At 39.2% G+C, this 10,589-nt stretch overlaps 1 protein-coding gene across 1 annotated transcript; it reads right to left on the minus strand.

The window, feature by feature from the left end:
- Positions 1 to 93: 93 nt before the first annotated feature.
- On the minus strand, positions 94 to 8,368 carry LOC115142762 (transmembrane protein 128-like). The gene is made up of 5 exons (XM_029682477.2): positions 8,182 to 8,368; positions 3,479 to 3,611; positions 2,990 to 3,151; positions 562 to 670; positions 94 to 353 (listed from the first exon to the last, which is right to left on the minus strand). The coding sequence occupies exons 1-4, from the start codon at positions 8,279 to 8,281 to the stop codon at positions 571 to 573; spliced, it is 495 nt and encodes a 164-aa protein (XP_029538337.1). The 5' UTR covers positions 8,282 to 8,368; the 3' UTR covers positions 94 to 353; positions 562 to 570.
- Positions 8,369 to 10,589: the final 2,221 nt, after the last annotated feature.

The following is a 10,589-nucleotide window of genomic DNA, read 5'->3' on the forward strand; positions in this document are numbered from 1 at the left end:
TCCCACATACAGTATTAAATAAATATAGACACTCAAGATCATAGCAATAATTCTGACAGTTAGACTTTTTGCCAACAATAGAGGAAAACAAGGTTGACATTAGCTACAAACCATTATTTATTTAGCAGATTTGAGAGAATGTGAGGACACATTTACAATGTTAATAGCACAATGGCTTTGTGCCTCAAAAATACACATGCGATTCAAAAACATATACAAAAACAATTAAAGCACTTAAAAAGCTTTGGTAATTTATCAAATATAATATATTTATGCAAAAAAAAAAACTTTCCTGAACATTATCAATTTGTTAACACGAAAGTCAAAATGTCATCATTGTTGAGGCTTTAGTACTGTAAATGAAACAAAAATAATTGCACTCAGCAGTAGATACTTAGTTATCTATTATTGGTAGTTATGCAATACAATGATATCAGTTTGAAATGGAGGGAGAAATATTGGATGGAACAAATATTAACAATACAGTTCACAATACCGATTCTTACACAATCTATATTGTTGATTCATAAGACCATCTTTATTTACATGTTGCTATCTTACCTTAACATCTCACCCAAGCATGGATATGAGCATAACACCACCCATGAACTGGGTAAACAGGAGGATGGGGGTGAGGAACGACCACACAGGCCACAGTGCTATATTTAAACTGGGGAGAAGAAATTTAAAAATGTGCTTGATCAAAATCTTTGGAGATATTGTAAAATAGGCTAACAACTTACTAACCAAAAGCATCATGTAGCCAGCTAGCTATGGCATTTGTGTCCATTCACATACAGTGGCTTGCGAAAGTATTCACCCCCCCTTGGCATTTTTCCTATTTTGTTGTCTTACAACCTGGAATTAAAATAGATTTTTTGGGGGGTTTGTTTGATTTGATTTACACAACATGCCTACCACTTTGAAGAAATATATATCTTTTCAAAATATTTTTTATTCTGAAACAAAGAAATAACACAAAAAAACAGAAAACTTGAGCGTGCATAACTATTCACCCCCTCCCCCCACCCCCAAAATCCAATACTTTGTAGAGCCACCTTTTGTAGCAATTACAGCTCCACGTCGCTCGGGGTCTGTCTCTAAAAGGTTAGCACATCTAGCCACTGGGATTTTTGCCCAATCTTCAAGGTAAAACTGCTCCAGCTCCTTCCAGTTGGATGGGTTCCGATGGTGTACAACAATCGTTTAAGTCATACCACAGATTCTCAATTGGATTGAATTCTGGGCTTTGACTAGGCCATTCCAAGACATTTAAATATTTCCCTTAAACCACTCGAGGGTTGCTTTAGCAGTATGCTTAGGGTCATTGTCCTGCTGGAAGGTGAACCTCCGCTCCAGTTTCAAATCTCTGGAAGACTGAAACAGGTTTTCCTCAAGAATTTCCCAGTATTTAGCGCCACCCATCATTCCTTCAATTCTGACCAGTTTCCCAGTCCCTGCAGATGAAAAACATCCCCACAGCATGATGCTGCCACCACCATGCTTCATTGTGGGGATGATATTCTTGGGGTGATGAGAGGTGTTGGGTTTGTGCCAGACATAGCGTTTTCCATGATGCCCAAAAAGCTCCATTTTAGTCTAATATGACCAGAGTATCTTCTTCCATATGTTTGCTTATTTTCTTTATAAAACAATGTTTTTTTTCTGGCCACTCTTCCGTAAAGCCCAGCTCTGTGGAGTGTACAGCTTAAAGTGGTCCTATGGACAGATACTCCAATCTCCGCTGTGGAGCTTTGCAGCTCCTTCAGGGTTATCTTTGGTCTCTTTGTCATCTCTCTGATTAATGCCCTCCTTGCCTGGTCCGTGAGTTTTGGTGGGCAGCCCTCTCTTGGTAGGTTTGTTGTGGTGCCATATTCTTTCCATTTTTTAATAATGGATTTAATAGTGCTCCGTGGGATGTTCAAAGTTTCTGATATTTTTTTATAACCCATCCCTGGTCTGTACTTCTCCACAACTTTGTCCCTGACCTGTTTGGGGAGCTCATTGGTCTTCATGGTGCCGCTTGCTTGGTGGTGCCCTTTGTTTAGTGGTGTTGCAGACTCTGGGGCCTTTCAGAACAGGTGTATATATACTGATATCATGTGACAGATCATGTGACACTTAGATTGCACACAGGAGGCCTAATTATGTGACTTTGGTTGCACCAGATCTTATTTAGGGGCTTCATAGCAAAAGGGGGTGAATACATAGGCACACACCACTTTTTATTTTTTTGTTTTTTGAAACAAGTGATTTTTTTTCCCTTTCACTTCACCAATTTGGACTATTTTGTGTATGTCCATTACATGAAATCCAAATAAAAATCTACTTAAATTACAGGTTGTAATGCAACAAAATAGGAAAAACGCCAAGGGGATGAATACTTTTGCAAGACACTGTAGATCAATAACAGGGTATGCTTTAATTAATATTAAGGTACTTTTTGCGAAGATTTCAGGAAGGCTGCCGTGCTACAGCAAACAAAGAAAACTAAGGAGGGGTGCTCGACAGCAATGACAAAACAAAAAACAAAAAAGGGTTTACCCAAGGAAAAATTTCCAAAAGGACTAATTCGATTCAGAGACGAGTTGGAGAACAACAAAAAAGAGATTAATTTCTTATTTTCTCACTTTAATCCACTGTTGAGGATAAACAATGGATTAAAGTAAGCAAATAAGAAATTAATCTGTCTTTTTTGTAAACCCTTGTTACTTTTTGCATAGATGAGTGAAGAGTTTCCTACAGCCTTCGTAGCTAAAATAATATGTTATTTCTCTGCAAAACCCCGCCACAGGAGAGTAACAATTATACAAATGTATGTTTGACAGTTAATATTCTATGCTTGAACTAATGAAATTGTAACATAAAGCACCTTGCACTTCTACAAGAGGCGTAAGTTAATGTCGGCAAGAGGGAAAAAAAACATCCTTTATGTTAACACATCCCATGTCAGTTTTCAGGATGTACAATGTAATTGAAAGAGTATTACCTGCATGATGCTGCAATGAAGGCTGCTGTGGTAATAGGGGCAATAGCAGGGTACTCCTGGTCGTAGTCCTTTATGCCCTTGAACCACTCCAGGTATACAATGCAAAATGTGGCCAAAGATAGGCATATTCCCAGCAGTATCACACCAAGATTGAACCACCAGCTGGAAAACAAAACCCCAAAGCAGCAAATACATGATATGAACTTCGGTAAATGCAGTCGTCATAATTGCGTTTCTGCAAACATTGAGTATTCAGATAATCCTGCATGAATAAAATGTGCCTAACCAAAAAAGAACAAATAAGCACAATATTTGGGACTTTTCCAATTACATTGACCAATTCTCAAGTCTGGATCCAGGTTAACAACCCATTTGATTAGCCTACTGATCACAGATGACCCACTGCAAAGACCTACACACACAATTCCTCATCTTTTCAAACTAGCTGGATTGGTTTGCGGACAAAATATTTTTTCATCAAAACAACACCTTTTGATATCCTCATTCTCCATGAGGACCCGGAGGAAGTCGAAATAATACGTCAACCCAACAGATGACACAATCCAGAAGACAGAATGGCGGTTGATCCGAGAGAGTGGTTTGGCATCTTTCTCTTCTTGACCTGCAGGTTTGAGACAAAATGCCATGGTCACTGGTAATGAAGTAGGCCTAGATCATCACTTATTCAGTATATTTCTCAAAAGAAACAGCAAAGGCCTACAGTGATCACGTGTAATTGCGCTCACAGTTTAGTGTTTAGAGATTTGTTGAAGGGTGCTACACAATCTAGCTAGGCCTATGCATGATGATAGTAGGCTGTAGCCTAGGCTATTCAGCATCATTGAGTATAATGCTGAATATTGTCAGTCTGCCAAGGGGTTATAAAAACAGATTGAATTTACAGCAGAATATGAGAACAGAAGGTGCCCAATCCGCACCTTTTAAAGGTTCAAGACATTTCAAGATGAAACAGATAGCACGAGGGGCAGTAGGCGATAAGATAATTTTTTGGAAAGCCCATTAATCCCTATAATTTAGCAGTTGATTAAAAGTATCAGAGACAGGAGTTGGCTGGTGAAGTGGACAAGCTGCGAGGTCTGTCCTCAGGTATGAACCCAGTGCACTGGCATTGGAACAAAAATCTCCTCTAGTTGAAAATCCGGCCCACCAAGATGCCGCTGTCTCATACTAGACAGTTCAAATAGCAACTTAAGGTAATTTAATAGTATAAAAAATAAGGGAATATTTCACATGAATAATGTGGCACAAAATATCGCCAGCGTAAAAGAATACCATTAACTGGACCATCCAGCCAGCCAATGTTGGGTCTGCTGTTTCTTTTGATGCATATCAGCTTACGCAAGCACTGGGCTGAGTCTTGAGTACAGTCCAGAAGTATAGTCTGAAACTATCATGTTGCTGCAGTGCTGACACAGCATTTGCACAGTCAAAACAATCAAGAATCAGTGGCATGTTGCCCAGTTTGGTCCTGAAGATAAGACAATTGTTCTCTCTGTTGTCAAATCTGCCTGCTGGACCTCCTGTGTGATGGCACAATGTTGGATATATTTAAGTGATAATACCTAAAGACGTGGTTTGGAGGATATATTGGGCCGTGTTAGGTTCGAGGCTAGGGTTGCAAAATTCTGGGAACTTTCAATAAATTCCCTGGTTTCCAGAAATCCTGGTTGGAGGATTCCGGATTTCCTGCTTATTCCCTTCTGATTCCGTGATCCTCCAACTAGGATTTTGGGAAACCAGGGAATTTATTGAAAGTTCACGGAATTTTGCAAGCCTATTCGAGACAAATACAACGGTTAGAATCATTAAAAACATTATTCTGAATTCATACGATTTCATCCTTCCATGAAGATATAGTCCCGAGGTTGCTACCCAAGCCGTCTGGTCGTTCGTTCGATTAGCATTGTTTCCAGCCAAGGTTTACAGGTTGTTCAATTGATTGGCAGGTTGCTATGGAAAACAAAAATGGTTGCTATGGAGCAGGGGTTGGAACCAAAATTATTTTCCAATCGTTTCGAACCACTATCCGACCAGCATAATAAAGGCCTGAACAGGTTCGAACCAGAAAAGTACCCGTTTATATCGTTCCTTTCCGTTCCTTTTATAAACCTGTGAAAATCGACCGTTTTTACATTTAACTCATTAATTTACTCCACCAATCAATCAATGCAGATAGAGCAGCTTTCTATGGACCAGGCAAACTAGTTGTTTACATGCTTGACGAACAGACAAGTGTAGTGTGAGATGCAACTGAAATTTTGCAGGGTGGGGAGAGAGCAAGATAGGGGGTGGACATGGAGGAGGCTTGGCATCATAATATGAGGTGCATTATGTGTTTAGTATATTAGTAGGCCTATCATTACTTCAACAAATGACATAATTATTTGCCAACTAGATTCCTAGCTAGCTACGGGCAAGCGGTTAATATTGTAACGACCCTGGGTTTATAAGCGCGGAAATCGACCCTGAGCATGCTTTTGCGGCACAGTCAATTGCGCGCCGGAACTCGGGCTAGAAGGTCGAGGGTTCGAGACCTGCTCCCTGCCGTTTCATTACATTGGTGTCAGAAGTGATCGGACTTTGCATCCACGACAGAGCGTGTGCTTGGCCGGTGAGAGCGTTCCTGTAAGACGTAAAGTCGCGAGGACGCGTTCTTTGAAAGGAGGGAGTAGTGTAACGACCCTGAGTTTATAAGCGCGGAAATCGACTCTGCCGCTTGAGCATGCTTTTGCGGCACAGTCGATAGCACGCCGGACCTCGGGCTAGAAGGTCAAGGGTTCGAGACCTGCTCCATGCTGTTTCATTACAATATGGAGGAACTTTGAACATCCGAGAGTTGTCTCAACGCCCCTGGACTAGCTAACAAGCTTGTGGGTGCAGCGGCACCAGAATTTAAAACACATCTTACCTTTTGGTTATTAATAAATCCAATGTGAAACGTCATAACTTTAGCATCCTTAACTAGCATAGAAAATAGCTGGCAGGCAAACAATAGAAGGAGAAGTTTCTGAGTGACAGAGTGAGTGCTTTGCATAGGCGCTTTGATGGCATTTTTTTGTAGGGACTCAAAAAAATGCTAGGAATGTAAAATAACATTATTAACCTATTATCATGCTTTTAAAATAATGGCTCTGTTCCGGAACACTAGAGATCACTTTCGTTCCCAGTTCAGTTCCTCAAATTGTTATTTTCCGGTTTTCTGTTCTGTTCCCGTAGCTGGTTCTAACCCCCACTACCGAGGCTCTTCTCCCTTTGCTAGCTAGCCAACTACACAGATAACAATCACTTCAAATTGAAGCTGGAAAGAACGCAACTACTGCATTTAGGTTAGTTTTACCTGTTTTTCTATTGATTTTTTTTTTTATATATACAATAAAATTATTCTGAAAAAACAATTTCACAATGTTTTCTGAAAGAAAAAACAGTCTTTACCCATCACTTCTATAGTAAAGCTCAGATTAAATAATTTGGTGTGATGAACAAATAAAGGAAGAAATGCAGAGAACAGGGTAAAGCAATTTTACCAGTTCTATTTAGATTGTCATTTTGGAGACATCTATTGGAAACATGTGTCAACTGCTCTCAAAAAGGTTGGTCTAGTTTTTAGGCTTTGTGGGTGGATTTTGAGTGGTCATTGGCCTGCAAATTTTAGAAATCTATGCAGGGTTGCCATGTTTGTGGTTTTCCTGAAATTGGGCTACTTTGAAAACGATGTAGCGGGTGAAAATGTATTGGTCGGGTTTTTGGGCCACTTCTAAATTGGCCAGAGGCCACCATGGCATTTCTCTTAAAAAAAAATATATATATTTCACTGTTACCTGCTGCTGCTATGAGTGAGAGAATTGTGGGGAGGGCCGGAGAGGTGTGTGAGCGTTGAGAGCACTGGTTGAGAGAGTGCTGCAGCAGAGGCAGCACACCCACACGTTTTACCAGTTGTAGGTAGGCTATTTAGATCGGTAATTATGGAGACATCCCTTTTCTATAAAACATATTAACACACTAGAACTGCTATAATGGCGACAAAGCATGGAAAACTACTTTAGGTATACTAGAGCTCTTTAGATAAATTCTCTCAAAGGTGGTTTAAAGTCAATTACATTCTGATGTCGACTTTTCTTATGGATAACAGAATCAAGCAAAGGGGTTTACTCGTGCTCAGTTCTAGGGTCTGGAGTGCTGCGTGAGTGGACATTTTAAATGGAAGTTATGGAACTGCCTAACATGCTTCTGTTATGGGGGAAAAGTCCACAATGAACATGACATTAAATGTGGAGAATGATAGGGTATATTTGCATCTGTTGGCCATCACGTAGGATATTAATTTATATGCCATTGTAGGATACTGTAGCCTACCATTTGATACAATAAATATATTGAAATGACGATATCACTGAAGCCATTGCAAATCAATTTGTGCCACTTGTGTAGCCTGGCTAATGGCTAATTGATTTGAATAAATAGCCTATAACTCAGTTTGTTGTTGTAGGCTTGTGTTATTATGCAATTATTAATGGCCATGTTTAATTCATTAAATTGAAAGTTATCAATTGTGATCATGTTCACAGCTCTATCGCAAATGTATCATTGAGGATATTTCCCTGAAATTATATGTTGGCCTACCAGGGGCTATAGGTTACCTGCATCTAGCTCAGCAAACTATGGCAAAGTTTAATTGCAATTAGAAACACAGATTTTAGTCAGTAGCATATGCCTATTGAAATAAGTCAATCTCGCAAATAGGCCATTTATAACAGTAGTCTTAACATCTGGCCATTTATAACGGTTTGTAGTCTTAACATCTGGCACATAACAGCAGCCCATGTACAACGGGAATGACTTATTTTTTACTGTTTTAATTACGTTGTGAAACAGTTTATAATAGCAATAAGGTAACTCAGGGGTTTGTGGTAACGTTATATGGCCAATATACCACGGCTAAGGGTTATGTCCTAAGAACAGCCATTGGCCGTGGTATTTTGGCCATATTCCACACCTCCTCGGTGTAATAGCAATTGGAAATAGGGAAGTTGAATATGATAGGCAACGACACAGTGCAAATAAGTTATTTACGACTCATTCATTGATTTGTTACTTCTTGAAACTGTCGTCTGTGCTAGCTGCTAACGTTAGCTACGAGGGTAATTTAATGGCTAATAGTTAACATGACTTACTCTTTTCGTTGCGGTCACCTGCTGAAACCCCTTGCATAAGAAGTTCAGCATCTTTCTTGAATCTATTTCGCAGATTTACGAAATCACTACCAGCAAGCATGTTTGATATCAGGCTGTTTGTCTTGTCTGACTGGCTAGCTTTGGCTAACGCTTCCTGTTCGCAGGTTTGCTGGTGACGTTTATTTAATGCGACAGTCCTAGCAAGGGAAAATCAAAGAATATAGGCGCGTTCATTTTCCCAAGTTTTCCTGAACCATGCAAAATGTTAAATTTTTGGTGTTATAAGCAGTGGTTTAAAGTACTTATGTAAAAATAATTGAAAGTAGTATTTACTACTATTTTTGGCTATCTGTACTTTACTATTTATATTTTTGACAACTTTTACTTCACTACATTCCTAAAGAGAATGATGTACTTTTTACTCCATACACCAAGAGAACATCCCTGGTCATCCCTACTGCCTCTGAACTGGCAGACTCTCTAAACACATGCTTTAAAGGATGTCTGAGTGTTGGAGCGTGCCCTTGGTTATCCGTAAAAAAAAAAAAAAAAATAAAATGGTGCTGTCTGGTTTGCTTCATTTTTTAATTTTACCTTTATTTTACTAGGCAAGTCAGTTAAGAACAAATTCTTATTTTCAATGACTGCCTAGGAACAGTGGGTTAACTGCCTGTTCAGGGGCAGAACGACAGATTTGTACCTTGTCAGCTCGGGATTTGAACTTGCAACGTTTCGGTTACTAGTCCAACGCTCTAACCACTAGGCTACTAGGAATTTTAAAGTATTTATACTTTTACTTTTGATACTTAAGTATATTTTAGCAATTACATTTACCTTTGATACTTAAGTATATGTAAAACCAAATAGTTTTAGACTTTTACTCAAGTAGGATTTTACTGGGTGACTTTTACTTGTCATTTTCTATTAAAGTATCATTACTTTTTCATAGTTATAGAAAGCAATAGTAAGGGTGTCTTTTTGTAGGCACTGACAAAGGCGAACTGCCATGGATCATTAGCCAAAGTCTAGGGGGAAATTAATGTTTCTTGGGGATTAACACCGAAATGAGGTCTGTGGTCAACACAGAGAGATCTTATACATTTTGTTCTATGATATCTCATCAGCTAACGCTACTCTTTGTGAATTTTGAAGCACTCATGTAATCAAAACAAGTAAAATGCTAACAATGTGCTAACATCTAAAAAAGAAAACTACACCTCAGGTCTCATGCCTTTGATGAATAGCGGACATGCTGAGCATACACCTTATCAGATGGACCCAAAGTCTTCTCTGGACATCGTTCGGAAACAATAAAATGAGCACCTTCCCGCTGAAGAGATATGGTTGCAGCCTGGAGCAAAACAATATACCATCCTTGCATTTTTGTTAGAGCTGGTAAGCAGAAAGCTAACTAAGATAACTAGCTTTTTGGCGGACTGTAGCACAGACTAGTTTACGTGGTTGGTGTGATGTGAAATGTTGTAGTTCCATTTCTCTTTTTTAGTTTCGGTTATTAATTTGACCGTTTTAAAAAACAAGCACACATAAAACTTTAAAAAGCCATACATGTACATGAATAAAATCATTGAGCATAACACACAATAACGTCTGGGACTTATTTCCATTGTGGTCCTCTTGAGACAATATGGCTAGACAAACTCGAACAAAGTATGGCAGTGAAATAATAAAACAAAAACAGAGAAGAAGAACATCTACAGTTGAAGTCAGAAGTTTACATATACCTGAGCCAAATACATTTAAACTCAGTTTTTCACAATTCCTGACATTTAATCCTCGTAAAAATGACCTGTCTTAGGTCAGTTAGAATCACCACTTTATTTTAAGAATTTGAAATGTCAGAATAATAGTAGCGAGAATGATTTATTTCAGCTTTATTTCTTTCATCACATTCCCAGTGGGTCAGAAGTTTACATACACTCAGTTAGTATTTGGTAGCACTGCCTTTAAATAGTTTAACTTGGGTCAAATGTTTTGGGTAGCCTTCCACAACCTTCCCACAATAAGTTGGGTGAATTTTGGCCCATTCCTCCTGACAGAGCTGGTGTAACTGAGTCAGGTTTGTAGGCCTCCTTGCTCGCACACACTTTTTCAGTTCTGCCCACAAATTGTCTATAGGATTGAGGTCAGGGCTTTGTGATGGCCACTCCAATACCTTGACTTTGTTGTCCTTAGGCCATTTTGCCACAACTTTGGAAGTATGCTTGCAGTCATTGTCCATTTGGAAGACCCATTTGCAACCAAGCTTTAACTTCCTGACTGATGTCTTGAGATGTTGCTTCAATATATCCACATATATTGTCCTTCCTCATGGTGCCATCTATTTTGTGAAGTGCACCAGTCCCTCCTGCAGCAAAGCATCCCAGAACATGATGCTGCCACCCCCGTGC

This window comes from Oncorhynchus nerka, linkage group LG15 (assembly GCF_034236695.1).
Source record: "Oncorhynchus nerka isolate Pitt River linkage group LG15, Oner_Uvic_2.0, whole genome shotgun sequence".
Taxonomy (NCBI): domain Eukaryota; kingdom Metazoa; phylum Chordata; class Actinopteri; order Salmoniformes; family Salmonidae; genus Oncorhynchus; species Oncorhynchus nerka.

Coding starts and splice junctions, on each gene's coding strand:
- LOC115142762 (XM_029682477.2), bottom strand. CDS start 8,281: ATGCTTGCTGGTAGTGATTTCGTAAATCTGCGAAATAGATTCAAGAAA. Junction 3,612..8,181: donor AGGTGACCGCAACGAAAAGA/GTAAGTCATGTT, acceptor TCAAACCTGCAG/GTCAAGAAGAGAAAGATGCC. Junction 671..2,989: donor TTCATTGCAGCATCATGCAG/GTAATACTCTTT, acceptor TCTTCTCCCCAG/TTTAAATATAGCACTGTGGC.